The following is a 16,646-nucleotide window of genomic DNA, read 5'->3' on the forward strand; positions in this document are numbered from 1 at the left end:
TGAGATCAAAACGTGAGCTGAGATCAAGAGATGCTTAACCAACTGAGTTGAGGCATCCCTCCAACTTTCTTTTGATTAGTATTAGCATGATGTATCTTTCTCCATCTCCTTACTTTTAATCTATATGTGTCTTTATATTTAAAGTAGGTTTCTTACAGACAGCATATAGTCGGTCTTATTTTTTGATGTATGCTGACAATCTCTTTTAATTGGTATATTTGGACCATTCATATTTAAATTGATTATTCATATAGCTAGATTAATATTATCATGTTTTTTATTATTTTCTTGTCATTGCCTTTGTTTTTATTCCTGTTTTTGGTTTTTACTCTTTCTCTGCCTTTTGTGGCTTTAACTGAGTATTTAAAAATATAATTTCATTTTCTCTCCCTTCTTAGCATACTAAATTATATTTCTTTTTTTTCCTTTTTTTAGTGGTTGTCCTGGATTCTGTAGTATACATTTGCAACTAATCCAAGTCTACTTTGAAATGACCCTATCCCATGTCATGGACCTTATAATAACAAAATCGTCCTAATTCCTCCCCCTTGTCCCGCTTATCATTGTGGTCATTTGTTTTACTTATGCTTAAGCATATGTACATACACATATATTTTGTATATATTATTATTTATATTATGTATACATAATTGGATGCATTGTTCCTGTTATTTGAATATATTGCTTTAGAGCAGTCAAGAGAAGGTTTTTTATTTTACCTTCCCTTATTCCTTCTCTAATGTTTTTTTCCTTTCTTTATGTAAATCTTGAGTTTCTGACCTATATAATTTTCCTTCCCTCTGAAGAACTTTTTTTTTTAATATTTTTATTTATTTTATTTATTTTTTTTTTTTAAGAAAGAGAGACAGAGTGCAAGCTAGGGAGGGGTAGAAACAGGGAGACACAGAATCTGAAGCAGGCTTCAGGCTCTGAGCGGTCAGCACAGAGCCTGATGTGGGGCTCGAACTCACGAACCATGAGATCATGACCTGAGCTGAAGCCAGAAGCTGAACCCACTGAGCCACTCAGGTGCCCCTGAAGAACTTTTCTTAACATTTCTTGCAAGGCAGGTCTACTGACAACAAATTCCCTCAGTTTTTGTTTATCTGAGAAAGTCTTTATTTCTCCTTCATTTCTGAAGGATAATTTTGCAGGGTACATAGTTCTAGATTGGTGGCAGGGGTAGGATGGTGGGATCTCTCAATATTTTAAATATTTCACTTAAGTCTCTTCTTGCTTGCATGGTTTCTGAAGAAAAGTCTGATGCGGTTTTCACCCTTGCTATTCTGTGTTTTTTCCCCCCCTCTGGCTTCTTTAAAAATTTTCTGTCTTTGAGTTTCTGCAGTTTTCATATAACATGCTATGGGTAGATTTTTTTTTTTTTTTTTTTTTTTTTTTTGGTGTCTGTATTGCTTATGTTTCTGAGGTTCCTGGATCTGTGGCTTGATGTCTGTCACTAATCTTGGGAAATTCTCAGCCATTATTACTTCAAATATTGATTCTATTTCTCTCTCTCTTTTCCTTCTGGTATCCCCATTATGCTACATTCTGTAACACCTCTGACAGTGGTCCCACAGCAATTAGACATTCTAGTCCATCTTTTTCATTTCTTTTCTTTTTGCATTTCAGTTTTAGAAGTTTTCATTAACATATCTTCAAGCTCACTGATTATTTCTTGGTCATGCCCAGTCTGTTGATGTACCTTTCAAAGGCCTCTTTCATTTCTTTATAATTTTTTCTAGGATATCCTTTTGATTCCATCTTAGAATTTCAGTTTTTCTGCTTACATTATCTGTTTTTGTATGTTGTCCTCTCCTTCCATTAGAACCCTTAGAGTATTAATCATAATTAAATTCCTACTCTAATAGTTCTCAAATCTCTGCCATATCTGAGTCTGATTCTGATGCTGGCTCTGTATCTTCAACTGTGTGTTTTTGGGTTTGTTTGTTTTTTTGTCTTTTTTAGTATCAGTTTAATTTTTTGTTGAAAGCTGGACATGATGTACTGGGTAAAAAGAACTGAGATAAGTAGACCTTTAGTGTGAGGCTTTTGTGTTTATTTGGCTAGGAGTTAGGACTGTGTTTGCTGCTTAGGTAGCTAGCTATAGGTGTCAGAGGCTAAAATTTCCTCTGATGTCTTTGTTTTTTTCCTCTTCTTTGGGTTTCCCTAGAGACTTCTTAAATAAGGTCTTTGACATGCATTTCTTTCTGTTTTAATCCCCTTATTATACAGAAGTGTTATTGATGTCATGGGTTGTAGTAAGGTGTGAGGAGAGGGGAAGCATGCTATAGTCATGATTAGGTCTCAGTCCGTTAGTGAGCCTGTGCCACTGGGATGAGGCCCTTCCAAGTTCTCAGTTTTGTTACCTCTGCCACCACCACCGTTAAGTGAGACAGGAAGAGGTTGAGATGGGTATTTCCCTTCCCCCACATTGGTCAGGTTCTGGTATAATCCAAGGTATTTAGGGTCTCTGGTTTAATAGTGTCCCTTGAGGGCTGGATTTGCTACAAAGAATGGAATGCTCTGAGCAGATTTCAAAATATGTACTTTCCCCCCATTCCTGACAGAAACACAAGGGGATTTTTCTCCAGTCGTCACCCTGAGAACCCAGTGCTGGGCTCCTGGGTGTAAAACTCCCAGAAGTATGTGGCCCCAACTTGGAGTTTTTAACTCTTAAGTTTGTCCACACTGAGCCTCTAGCAATTCATCAATTAAAATTTTTATACCCATTACTGGCTTAAATGAAGGGTTTCTGCTTCAGTCGGTCGTGATTCTGTATATTTGCCTCCACTTTGGAGGGTAGCACTTTGCCCTGTGACCTCACTTCTCAGACAGACCTAAGAAGAGTTGTTGATTATTAGTCTGTTCAGCTCTTTTCTTATTGTGAGGACAGAGGTGATGACTTACCAGCTCCTCACGTACTGCCCTGGACTGTTACGACTTCTCTAGAAGATGCTATCTCAAGTCCAAAAAATGCCCTTTGACTCAATAATATCATTTCTAGAACTTGGTCTTGAGAAAATAATCAGAGTTAGGTACCAAGGTAAATACAGGAAGATGGTCACCGAACATTATTTCTAATAGCAAAACCTGGAAATAGGGCCTGACAATTGGGCATTGATTTAAAAATTATGAAACATCAGTGTAGCCATTAACAGTTATGTCTTTTTAAAGATTTTTTAAAATTTATTTATTTATTTTCAGAGAGAGAGAGAGAGAGAGAGTCCCAAGCAGAGCCTGGTACGGAATTCAAACTCACGAACCGTGAGATCATGACCTGAGCAAAAGTCAGACACATAACTGACTAAGTCACCCAGGCGCCCCATCAATTATGTTTTAAACTAATATTTAGAGGGAAAATGTTCATGGTATGTCAAATGACTAAAAATTTGATGAAAAAGTAGTATATACATATACAGATGGCCTATCTCTCAGTTTTGCCTGAGGCCCCAAAGCCAGGAATAAGACAGAGACATCCCAAAGCAAGGTACTAGACCCCCTGTACGGTACAAGGGAGAAGATTGCAGAACCAGTTTTACTACTCTTGACTCATCAGTTCAAGGTTTTAAAAGAGAGGTTGCAAGTTGAAGAGGCCCACAGAGAACTATTTAGAAGAGACTTGCTGCACCCTCCCCTGCCTCAAGTGGAGATAAAGAAGCTTCAGGGAATACTCTTCCAGTGCTAGACAAGTGTCCCTGGGGTTTGGTTTATGAGTCCCCTCAAGAGAAATTCATAATCAAGAGCCTCTTGTCGCTGGCAAAGTAGAAAAGAGGACTGCCTTGGTGGCATATAGCACTTCCCCAGTGGAGGGCAAATGTAAGGCATGTACTTCTCATGGACTGAATATAGGCCCTAGAGAAAGGGTCATTTTTAAAGACCCCAGCATGATCTTCATAGGGGTATAAACTGCTGGGAGACCGGCACCGGGCACGGCTCATAAACCAGCTCACCTGCTAGTGAAGACCTCAGACATCACCACAGGGACCATTCAAGTGGGGCTCACCTTCCTCCTCTGCTTTCCTCCCCTTCTTTCTGTCCCCTACCATGGAGGGCCCAAATGGGCAGCTAACAAGTGAGGAAAGAGGCAAAAAAGGACAAAGACTTAACACTCCTCTTCACTGAAGTCTTCCAAGCCAGAAACCATCCTCTCCACTCATTCTGTAACTTTAGATATTGCAAAAACACAGGAGGGAAACACATAAAAATGTTGAAATGTTAACAGCGTTTATCTTCTGGCACGTGGGATTTTTAATCATGTTTTTTTTTTATTTTTAAGTGAAAATGTAATACCTTTATAATCAGAACAAAGCATGTATATATTCAGAAAATATAAGTGGGTTTTTTAAATAAAAACCCTTCAAGAATTAATTTGTTGTTTATAAAATATTATCTATCAGGCAATTAACTTCTCAGAAATATGTTTTTGCATGGTATAACTTCATTTGAGGCCTTGTCCTCCATAATAATTCTCTTCTAATTTGTCAAGTTGCTAATAAAAATTGTATTATTTTTCATCAAAATGGATTCTGTTTTGATTAAAAGGTAATTATTGACTTAATACTAACAATAGGCCATTTGCCTTAAATACATTATTTCTAATCCTAACAGTAATCCAGCAGGATAGATTGTATTGTCTCCATTTTTAAAAATTTATTTATTTAAAACCAAGTCGTTTAACATATAGTGTAATAATAGTTTCAGAAGTAGAACCCAGTGATTCATCACTTCCATATAGTACCCAATACTTATCCCAGCAAGTGCACTCCTTAATGCCCATCACCCATCTAGCCCATCTCCCACCCAACTCCCCTCCAGCAACCCTCAGTTTATTCTCTATATTTAAGAGGCTCTATGGTTTGCTTCCCTCTCTGTTTTTATCTTATTTTTCCTTCCCTTTCCCTGTGTTCATCTGTTGTTTCTTAAATTCCACATATGAGTGAAATCATGTGATATTTTTCTTTCTCTGCCTGACTTATTTCACTTAGCATAATATCTAGTTATCTGTGTTCTGCAAATGGCAAGATTTCATTCTTTTTGATTGCCAAGTAATATTCCATTGTGTGTGTGTGTGTGTGTGTGTGTGTGTGTGTGTGTGTGTGTATGTATATGTATATGTATACCTCATCTTCTTTATCCACTCATCTGTCAATGAACACTTGGGCTTTTTCCATACTTTGGCTATTGGTGATAGTGCTGCTATAAACATTGGGGTGCATGTGTCCCTTCAAATCAGCATTTTTATATCCTTTGGATAAATATAGTAGTGCAATTGCTGGGTGTAAGGGTAGTTCTGTTTTTAACTTTTTGAGGAATCTCCATACTATTTCTAGAGTGGGTGTACCAGTTTGCACTCCCACCGTTAGTGTAAAAGGGTTCCCCTTTCTCTGCATCCTCACCAACATCTCTTGTTTCCTGAGTTGTTCATTTTAGCCATTCTGACAGGTGTGAGGTGGTATCTCATTGTTGTTTTGATTTGTATTTCTCTGAGGATGAATGATGTTGAGCATCTTTTCATGTGTCTGTTAGCCATCTGGATGCCTTTTATGGAAAAGTATTATGTCTTCTGCCTACTTCTTCACTAGATAATTTGTTTTTTGGGTGTTGAGTTTGATAAATTCATTATAGATTTTGAATACTCACCCTTTGTCCAGTATATCCTTTGCAAATATCTTCTCCCATTCCATCGGTTCTTTTAGTTTTGTTGAATGTTTCCTTTGCTCTGTAGAAACTTTTTATCTTGATGAGGTCCCAATAGTTCATTTTTGCCTTTGTTTCCATTGCCTCTGGAGACATGTCAAGTAAGAATTTGCTGCAGCCAAGGTCACAGAGGTTGCTGCCTGTGTTCTCTAGGATTTTGATGGTTTCCTGTCTCACATTTAGGTTTTTCATTTATTTGGACTTTATTTTTGTGCATGGTGTAAGAAAGTGGTCCAGTTTCATTCTTCTGCATGTTGGTGTCCAGTTCTCCCAGCACCATTTGCTAAAGAGAATATCTTTTTTCCATTGGATACTCTTTCCTATTTTGTTGAAGATTAGTTGGCCATACATTTGTGGGTCCATTTCTGGGTTCTCTATTCTGTTCCATTGATCTATGCATCTATTTTTGTTGCCAGTACCATACTGTCTTGATGATTACAGCTTTGTAATACGGCTTTAAGTCCAGAATTGTGACGCCTCCAGCTTTGGTTTTTCTTTTCCAACATTACTTTGGCTATTCAGGGTCTTTTCTGGTTCCATACAAATTTTAGAATTGTTTGTTCTAGCTCTGTGAAGAATACTGGTGTTATTTTGATATGGATTGAATTAAATGTGTAGATTGCTTTGGGTGGTGTTGACATTTTAACAATATTTGGTCTTCTAATCCATGAGCATGGAATGTTTTTCCATTTTTTGTGTCTTCTTCCATTTCTTTCATAAGCTTTCTATAGTTTTCAGTATACGTATCTTTTACCTGATTGGTTAGGTTTATTCCTAGGTATCTTATTGTTTTTGGTGCAGTTGTAAATGGGATTGATTCCGTGATTTCTCTCTGTGCTGCTTCATTATTGGTGTATAGAAATGCAACTGATTTCTATATGTTGGTTTTATATCCTGTGACTTTGCCGAATTAATGGATCAGTTCTAGCAGTTTTTTGGTGGAGTCTTTTGGGGTTTTCAATGCAGCGTATCATGTCATCTGCAAAGAGTAAAAGTCTGACTTCTTCCTTGCCAATTTGTGTTGCCTTTTATTTCTTTTTGTCTGATTGCTGAGACTAGGACTTCCAGTGCCAAGTTGAACAACAAGGTGAGAATGGACATCCCGGTCATGTTCCTGATCTTAAGGGGGAAAGCTCTCAGTTTTTACCCAATGAGGATGATATTAGCTGTGAGCCTTTCATATATGGCCTTTATGATGTTGAGGTATGTTCCAAACCCTTTGGGATGCAGCAAAGGCAGTCCTAAGAGGAAAGTACACTGCAATTCAGGCCTATCTCAAGAAGCAAGAAAAGTCCCAAATATACAAGCTAACCCTACACCTAAAGGAGCTAGAAAAAGTGCAGCAAATAAAGCCTAAAGCCAGCAGAAGAAGGGAAATAGTAAAGATTAGGGCAGAAATAAATAGAAACAAGCAAAAAACCTAGTAGAGCAGATAAATGAAACTAAATCAATGAAACTACACTAAATCAATGAAATTAAATAAACTAAATTTATTTGAAAGAATAAAAAAATTGATAAACCCCTAACCAGACTTACCAAAAAGAAAAGAGAGAGGACCCAAATAGACAAAAATCACGAATGAAAGAGGAGAGACCACAAACAACACAAACAATACAATCATAAGAGAAATACAAACAATCATAAGAGAATACTATGAAAAATTAAATGCCAACAAACTGGGCAATCTGGAAGAAATGGACAAATTCCTAGAAACATATAAACTACCAAAACTGAAACAGGAAGAAATAGAAAATTTTCACAGACCCATAGCCAGTAAAGAAATTGAATCAGTTGTTCAAAATCTCCCAACAAACAAGAATCCTGGGCCAAATGGTTTCCCAGGGGAATTCTACCAGCCATCTAAAGAAGATCAATACCTGTTGTTCTCAAACTGATTCTATGAGGCCAGCATTACCTTTATTCCAAAACCAAAGACTCCACTAAAAAGGAGAATTATAGGCTAATATCCCTGATGAACCTGCATGCAAAAATTCTCAACAAGATACTAGCAAATCAAATTCAACATAATATAAAAAGAATTATTCACCATGATCAAATGGGATTCATTCCTGGGCTGTAGGGCTGGCTCAGTATCCGCAAATCAATCATGATACATCACGTTAATAAAAGAAAGATAAGAACCATATGATCCTCTCAATAGATGCAGAAAAGGCATTTGACAAAATACAGCATCCTTTCTTGTTAAGCCCTCAGAAAAGTAGAGATAGACGGATCATACCTCAACATCATAATGTCCCTGTTTTTAAATTGAGGAAATGGGCACTCAGAGTGGTCAAGTTTCCTGAGGTCCCACAACTAGTACACGGAGGAGCCAGTATTAGCACTCAAGTCTGTTTGATTCTAATCTCATGCTCGTCATGCTGTTTAAGAATTCCCAGATAACTTATATGTTCTTTCTCTGTCCTCTTTTATGTTTGTGTTAAAGAAAAGTTTCGGTTCACACACTGAACTTGCACAGAATTGGTACATAGGAATGGCGTAGTCATAATCCTTGATCTATGACACACTGTCATTGTTGAACCCTATATAGCTTTATTTGGTTGTTTAAAATAATAACTTAATACAACTGAACACATTGCCCAGCCCAACAACTAGAGCTTTACCAGTAACTTACCTCTGTGGTCCTCCCTATTCCACCCCCCCAAGAAGTAACCACTCTCCTGTAATTTTGATACAGTAGTAATCTATAAACAAATCTTCAACAAAAAGTGAACTAATACACACACGATTTTTAATAATACTATACATATACTATACAATACTATACATATTGGCTTGCAATTTGCTTTTTTTTACACTTAATATTTCTTGGAGGTTTTCTCCACAAGATTCCCTAATGGAACCAAATTCTCTAAAGTTTATGGATGCATGAGGACAGTGTCTATAGGTAAATTATATTGTCTGCTTTGGTTCCACAACCATTAGGGGACCTTTGCCACAGCCTTGAGATTCCTTGGTTTGAGCTAAATGTATGTGATATCTGGAGGTAGTTCCTATGCCTCAGCATGTAGCATAATCTTTTACATATTGCAGGACATATGTGCACACACTGCCCCCCACCACACACACACACACACACACACACACACACACACACACACACATACCTCAACAAATAACATTTGTTAAATAGTTAACATTTGTTATAATTGTGTCAAGTTCACTTCTCCTTTAGTTAAAGAAAATAATGTTGTTTGCATAGAAAAGTAATTATACTTTTTAAAAAATAGACCCAATACTTTATTTGAACACATACTTATAACAAAGAAATACTGTTTTTAAGTGGTAGTTATAAAATTTACTGAGATGTAACTTTCAGGCTGTGCACTTTTGCCCCTATTTATTGGCTGTTCATTGTATAAGTGTTTAATTTTCTGCTATTTAATTCAAGCCTCTAGAATCCCATTTTATCCTGTTCCTAATATTTCCTTTCATGGCTCACTTATATTTTACTGGGAAGACTAAAGAGAGAAAGAATTATTTTCTTCCAGGTGTATAGGAGGTTCAATTCTAGAGCCACCATATTACCGTTTTGTGAATGTCAGCGTAGAGAGTATTGTGTAAAAGCACAAAGGTAAATGCTTTCCTCCCTATGTGGGCTCCAGAAGAGAAGGTAAGCTATTGAACATGTTTCCCCCTTACAAGAAACTGTTTAAAAAACTACTTTGGGGGAACCTAGGTAGTTTAGTCAGTTGAGCAACCAACTCTTGATTTCAGGTCAGGTCATGATCCCAAGGTTGTAGGATCGAGCCCACATCAGGCTCCATGCTGAGCATGGAGCTTGCTTGAGATTCTCTCTCTCTCTCTCTCTCTCTCTCTCTCTCTCTCTCTCATCCACTGCCCCTTTCCCTCACTCATGCTCTCTCTCTCTCTAAAAAAAATTAAATTAAAAAAATTAAATTAAAAATAATTTAATTAAGAAAATAATAAAACTATTTGAAAACAAAGAGGAGATAAGTTTCTGACAGTAACCATGTTAACTTTTCCCCTGAAATTTGAAAGAAAAATAAAGGAAAAAGAATGATAATATCTCTACTTCTATCAAGGGGAGCATAGTAGCTGGAATGCACAACTAACTCTGGTAACTTTTATTAGTGCTGGTACTAACTATATGTTGTAGTACCTTTCTGGTGATTCTAGATCAGTAATATGGAGCATATAAAATATGTTTTCATATTAAGGGGAGAGTGAGGTGGAAACCAGCCTTTCTTGGATACTTACCATGCACACATTAGTACTTCTTATTGCTTATGCCATCCTTGTAAAGTAACAGGCATTTTCCTCCTTTTTACAGGTGAGGAAACAGAGATGAGAAGAAGCATTCCACTAGTTAATGACATTATCTGTTTATGCATTTGCCTCCCATATTAATCTGTACAGTCTCCACAGACAGGGGCCAGACACATTTGTCATTTTACTTTAGCTTTTTAATGGAGTGTCTGGCCCATAGTAGGTGTCCTGCGAAGTTTCTTGAATGTAGAAGGTAACTTGCCCTAGATCACATAGTGGAAGAATGGTAGAAGCAAAAGCCTGTGCTCTTTTCCACTGTATCACACTGTCTATTCCCTGTCACCTCAAGAATGGCTTAGGAAATGGTACTGGCATTTGTGTTAATATCTCTTGAGTAGTTTTAAAGATTCCCAGGGTGCATTTAACTTATAAATCAATCTTTGTTTAATGCCTCTGAGTTTGGGGTAATTTCCCTCATGTGATTTGCGAACTACTTTCAGTAATAACCAGACTGTAATTATGTTGAGGCCAGCTGCTCAACTATATTATTTACTCTGTGCCCATATTCTGTAATTTTGTGATCCTAAATTTGGATACCTCATAGCATGCTGATCACATTTCCTAACGAATATACCCAGTGAGAACCAGGCAGTGTGCCACCGTGGAAAGACCATGGGCTTTGAAGTCAGACAGATGACAGTCTTTATTCCAGTTTTGCCATTTACCCCTTGTGTAATTTTGACCAAATTATTTAACCTCTCTGTGCCTGAGTTGTCTCATTTCTAAAATGGAAGTGATTATTTCTACCTTATTGGGTGGTTTGAAAATTGAAGTTCAAATGAGATAATATATAGAGTGCCTGGTGTTTGGCAAGCACTAGATAAATGGTGCTTCTACTTATTTATCCTGACGGTTTGAAATGATGATCTAAGTCTAGGAAGAGAAAGTTTCATTAGAATAAATGTCGTCTAGGGGTGCCTGGGTGGCTCAGTCAATTGGGGGTCTGAATTCAGCTCAGGTCATGATCTCGCAGTTCATGGGTTTGAGCCCCACATCGGGCTGTGCACTGACAGCTCAGAGCCTGGAGTCTGCTTGGGATTCTGTGTCTCCCTCTCTCTTTCTGCCCCTACCCCACTCGCACTCTGTCTCTCTCTGTCTCAAAAATAAACAAACATTAAAAAAATTTTTTAAAGAATAAATGTAGTCTAGAACTTGGTAAGAAATACACAGAAATACAAAGTATAGCATATGGAAGATGGGGCTTATCAATAGCATGTGGAAAAGACCTAGGGAACCTCAGTTGACTCCCTGCTCAGTCTGAGTCCACAGTATTACGTGGCAGTCAAACAAGGTTTTAATGGTAGCATCCAGATCCCAGAGGGGGACAGCTCTTCTCCACACTGCTCTGGACACTCCCTGAATTCTAGATTTCATTTTTGGGGCATGGTTGTTTAAGAGACTCACCGATCAAGCAGAGTCTGTCCAAAGAGATAGAACCAGAGTGGTGAGAAATTGTGAGCCCATGCCTTATGAAAAGAGTAGACGGCTTGAGGAGATTTAGCCTGCAGTGTGTATTAGAAAGTGGAGGTAGGGGAGTGGAGGCTGGAGTGACAAAATAAGTGTCCATTTCTTGAGGGTTACGTTTGACTTGTTCTGTATGGCCTGAGGGGTAAAATGATGACCAGTATAGAAGTATGGAGGAGATTCAGTTTAATAAGCCTTTCTCTCAAAGGATTAAAGGTATATAAAAATTAAACTGCCTTCCTTGGTGTTTGGTGATCATGCAAAGGCCAGATAAGTGTACTGCTAGGGGAGATTGGACTGTACTGTTTGGAGATTGGACTAAGCCCAAATGATCTTTAAGACCTCTCCAACCTTGATAGTTTTGTGATTTCATACACAAGCCAAGTATAGCTTATTTGTAATGGAGTATATAAAGAGTGATGATCAAAACAAGTCCTTGCTTCTGTAAAGCAGCTTACATTTTAATTAGAGGAGCAACACACATTTCAAAAGCTCTTAAAAGTATTAGGATGAAGTCATAATAAGAAAATGTCATAGGACTGATTATGATCAATTGCTAAGTGAATGTTGGAATTGAATTTTTTTCAAACTTTTCTGTCTTATAAAGCACCAGTCACTCTCAAAGAAACAAGTGCCCTGATCTCAGGGTGAAAAAAAAGCCATATTTATATGTTTGTAGGTTATTATACTATCACTTATAATAAATGTCAAGGCCTGAACATTTTTAATAATTACTAAACTTCTTAAATAAACTTCCTAATGGGCAGATGATATGAATGAAAGTCCAGGTGCTACACTGAGATTTTAAGGTAAGAACTAAGGTGACTGAAGATTGAAATAGGATAAGGTTTTCCTTATAAAGTTTTTGAAGTTTTATTCCATAACAGACATTATGTCCAACAGGGCTAGGACAAGACAAAGCCAGTATTTGGTAAAATTGGATCATCTGCTTAGAGACAAAAGCTTTTATTCATATTATGAGAAACTGGTTTAGCACCTATGTAATCAGGGATATATGTGGGAAATCTCTGTACCTTCCACTCAATTTTGCTGCGAACCTAAAACTGCTCTAAAAATTAAGGCTATTAAAAATTGGTCCACATTTGTATATATTTTAAATTAATGGAGACAAATTTAATCATTAAATTGAGTCTGATTTATGAAACTCTGAACTCATGATAATTTCCAGGTAAGGTCACCATCAGTAAACTGGAAAGACCATACTTACCACCATTCAGTTAGTCAGAACTCTTGACATCTTCAGCTAAATGTTATATGTGGTTTGCCAGCGGGGTTAGGACGGGGAGGGGATGGGAGGGTTATATCAGTAACATTAACACTCATTTGGCGTGGACTCTAGACAAGCAAAGCTGGTGTTCATTCAGCAACCAATGTGTATGGCAGGTTTAACTCTACATTGAGATAGATACCTCCAGCTTTACAACTTGATGATGGGGGTGCTGGATGGCTCAGTCGGTTAAGCGTCCAACTCTTTCTTGGTTTCAGCTCAGGTCATGATCTCACGGTTCATGGGATCGAGACCATGGGATCAAGCCCCATGGGGGGAGCTTGAGATTCTCTCTCTCCTCTCTCTCTCTCTGCCCCTCCCCAGCTTGTGTTGTGTCTGTCTCTCTCAAAATAAATAAATAAACTTAAAAAAATAGCTCGATGACTGATGATTTTCTAGCCATGAATGTCCTCCTACTAAGACCACCTGCTCACCAGTGCAACTTCTGACTATCATTTGGTTTCCCCTTTTGAGGTGCCTTTTGGGAACATCTGTAAGTTTTATTGTAATATAAATATTCATCAGCAAATACTTGTATATCTGAAAATCTTTTATTTAAAAAAATTTTTTTTTAATGTTTATTTCTTTGAGAGAGAGAGAGAGAAAGAGAGAGAAAGAGGGCAGGAGAGGGAGACACAGAATCCAAAGCAGGCTCCAGGCTCTGAGCTGTCAGCAACAGAGCTGGATGTGGGGCTCGAACTCACAGACCACGAGATCTTGACCTGAGCCGAAGTCAGACGCTTAATGGACTGAGCCCCCCAGGCACCCAATCTGAAAATCCTTTTAAAACTTATTCTCAAATACTGACTAACACAGTTTGAAAATATTGAATGTCTCTTTCCTCATCAGTAAAATGGGGGAGTAAATTAATTCATCTCTAAAGAGTTCCTTACTTTTATTTTTTTTTAACATTTATTTACTTTTTAGAGAAAGAGAGGCAGAGTGTGAGCAGGGAAGGGACAGAGAGAAAGAGGGAGACACAGAATCTGAAGCAAGCTCCAGACTCTGAGCTGTCAGCACAGAGCCCAAAGCAGGGCTCAAACTCAGGAACTGTGAGACCATGACCTGAGCTGACATCTGACACTCAACTGACTGAGCCATCCAGGCACGCCTAGAATTCCTTACTTTTAAAATTTTGTAGTTTTATAAAATTAGTTCAACCATAAACAAAGTATTGGAATTATTTTGCCTGGATATAGTTGTAAATATTTAATGACTTCATACTACATTATTAAAATTTTTTAAAAATGATTTAAAGATAGATGTGTATAGTGTGATTCTATGTGTGTATATTTTAATTTAAATATATATATAAATAAGTGTATACACATTTATAAATTAGATATAGCACTGTGTTGATTATTGATTGGTTACTACTGATTATCCCTGAGTAGTAAGATCACAGGTGATTTTTGTTTTTTCTTCTTTTCCTCCAAAATTTCTATTTACCAGCTGAATTAATTTTATAATAGGAAATAACATACAACTCTAAAAATAAAAACCAGGGTGTTTGTTTTGTAAATTGTGTTAATGCAGCACTCTTTGAAACCTAACACGTTGAAGGAAGATCCAACGAGGGACCTGAAACAGCTTCTCCAAGAGTTGAGAAGTGTGATCAACGAGGAGCCAGCTGTGCCTCTGGGCAAGCCCGAAGAAGAAGGGAGAACACCGTCCCTGGGAGCGTCCTATGTGGCTGTGTAAGACTGGGTGTGCTGCAGAGTGAGCGAGCTGCTGTCACCAGCGGTTTGCCATTAGTTGTCTACATGATACTCTGTGGGAGGTTGATGTTTAAACAACTTTGAAGAATATCTGACGTTACCAGGGGAAACAGTATGAAAGTGGAGAAGCTAAGCAAAAGTAAAACAACTTGATATCAAGAGTAAATAATGCAGTTATTCTGCTCATAAGCTGTCAAAGCAAGGTGTTACCCAAAGTTACAGTCATATAATAATGTATAGTTCCCAACAGATTTCACATCTAAAATCGCTTTTTAAATCTTTCTTTAATTTTTATATTGAGGGAGAGAGAGCACGCATTTAAAAATACATGGAATCTGGAAATTGTTCTTTGTATAATTAACTGAGACTTATATTTATCTATACAGAGATGATAGAGGAAGAGATTGCATTACTGAATCTCTCTCACTAGAGAGAGAGTGGGGAAGGGGCAGAGAGAGGAGACAGAGAATCCCAAGCAGGCTCTACACTGTCCATACGGAGACCGACGCGGGGCCCAAACCCATGAACCGAACCCACGAACCATGAGATCATGACCTGAGTCAAAATCAAGAGTCAGATGCTTAACCTACTGAGCCACCCGCGTACCCCTCACACCCATAATCTTATTTGATTATCACAACCGTTTGAGCTAAGACAGAGCAGGATTTATTTATCCCATTTTACAGATGAGATAAACATAAGTTTCAAAATTTTGACTTGCCTGCAGCCGCACAATTTCGATGGTGGAGCTAAACTAGAACCTTGAAAACTACATGACTCTCAAGGTATAATCTAATAGGAAAGTCCTTGGTTCTCATTTGACAGATGAGTAAATTTAGGCATAGACTGAGTTGCCTTCTCCTATAAAGCAAAGAAGCAAAGCCAAAAGTGAAAGTTAGACCCCCTGGCTCCCCACACCAATCAGTCCACAAAGATTACCATGATCTCCCTGATGAGATGATTTCATCACTTTAGCCATTAATTATGGGCTTGAACTATTTTGGACTATATTGAACATGAATATATTTGGTACCTGCCTTTAAAGAATGTATGTTAATTTGCTATAATCTTACAAATAACCTTGTCACCAAAGCCTAAACTCAGCCTAAAGCTTTTGGGAGTCCATGGAACAGAAAATATTTCTGAGTTGAACTCCAGGGACAGCCTTCTGCAAAATTTGCTTGGAGGCCTAAGATCTACTTTTACACTTTAAAGAAGAGTTAAATACATAGGAGCAGTTGATTATTCTAAAAATAGATGGAATCAGGAAATTGTTCTTTGTATAATTCACTGAAAGTTATATTTATCTGTACAGAGATGATAGAGTAAGAGATTGCATTACTGAATCAAGCCTGAGATCAGAGATATGCCAGAGGTAAGAAGAATCTGAGATTCTGAATCTAATTAATTGTCTAAGAATTTTTTATGTTTCCAGGTAATTTGGGAAGTCTGGACAATTTACATGGGAATTTAGGGGCATTTGGGGTTCATTGAAGGAAAGCTGTTTACATTGTTTAACTGAAACTAAAGTGGATTTCAGTGTAATGTACTTTCTCAAAATCAATACGATTTTTTTTTTGCTTATTTTAAATTTTGCTACTGTTTACCCATATTAAGATATTTATAGGTATGCCATACCAAAAATGGAAGATTTTTCTACATTTACACTCATTTACAATGGCTTACATAACTTTTGAGAGGAAGGTAGTCCAGAAGGAAATGCTAACAATCTCAGTACAGGATTATAAGAACCTCATGGAAAACAATCCTATTTTCCTCAGTAATTGAATAGCTGAATTTTTAAATGAAATCCTAAAAAGAGCGTAAAGAAATTAAATCCATAACCCCTTAACAGAGACAACTTCTGAGAACTGACTTTAACCAAAAAGGAAAAAAGGCTAATGTTAATTTGTTAATTCAGGTAAAACACAGAGGCCATTGCCCGCAGGTTTTCATGAGCTCCTCACTGCCTGCTGATTAGGTACCTGGTTCCTTAGTCTGAAGTTGAAGGAGGTCCCTAACTTGTCACCAGCCCGGTTACTCCCGTAGTGTACTCTAACCGAAACAGACTACTGGGTCCAAGAGGAGTTCACTCCTTTTCATCTCCAAGCTTTTCTTCACACTGTTTCTCCACCTGGAAGAGCCATTAGCCCTAGTCTCACCTTTGA

General features: G+C 37.6%; 1 protein-coding gene across 13 annotated transcripts in view; it reads left to right on the forward strand.

Moving 5' to 3' along the window:
* The window catches only part of CCDC158 (coiled-coil domain containing 158), a 102,160-nt gene that overhangs the window by 74,710 nt on the left and 10,804 nt on the right, over nt 1-16,646 (forward strand). For all 13 annotated transcript variants that reach the window (XM_042936146.1, XM_042936155.1, XM_042936150.1 and 10 more), the window contains 2 exons: nt 14,297-14,457; nt 15,794-15,853. In XM_042936146.1, coding sequence (XP_042792080.1) covers nt 14,297-14,457; nt 15,794-15,853 — 221 coding nt within the window. The remainder of the gene's footprint in view (nt 1-14,296; nt 14,458-15,793; nt 15,854-16,646) is intronic.

Source organism: Panthera leo, chromosome B1, assembly GCF_018350215.1.
Source record: "Panthera leo isolate Ple1 chromosome B1, P.leo_Ple1_pat1.1, whole genome shotgun sequence".
Classification (NCBI taxonomy): domain Eukaryota; kingdom Metazoa; phylum Chordata; class Mammalia; order Carnivora; family Felidae; genus Panthera; species Panthera leo.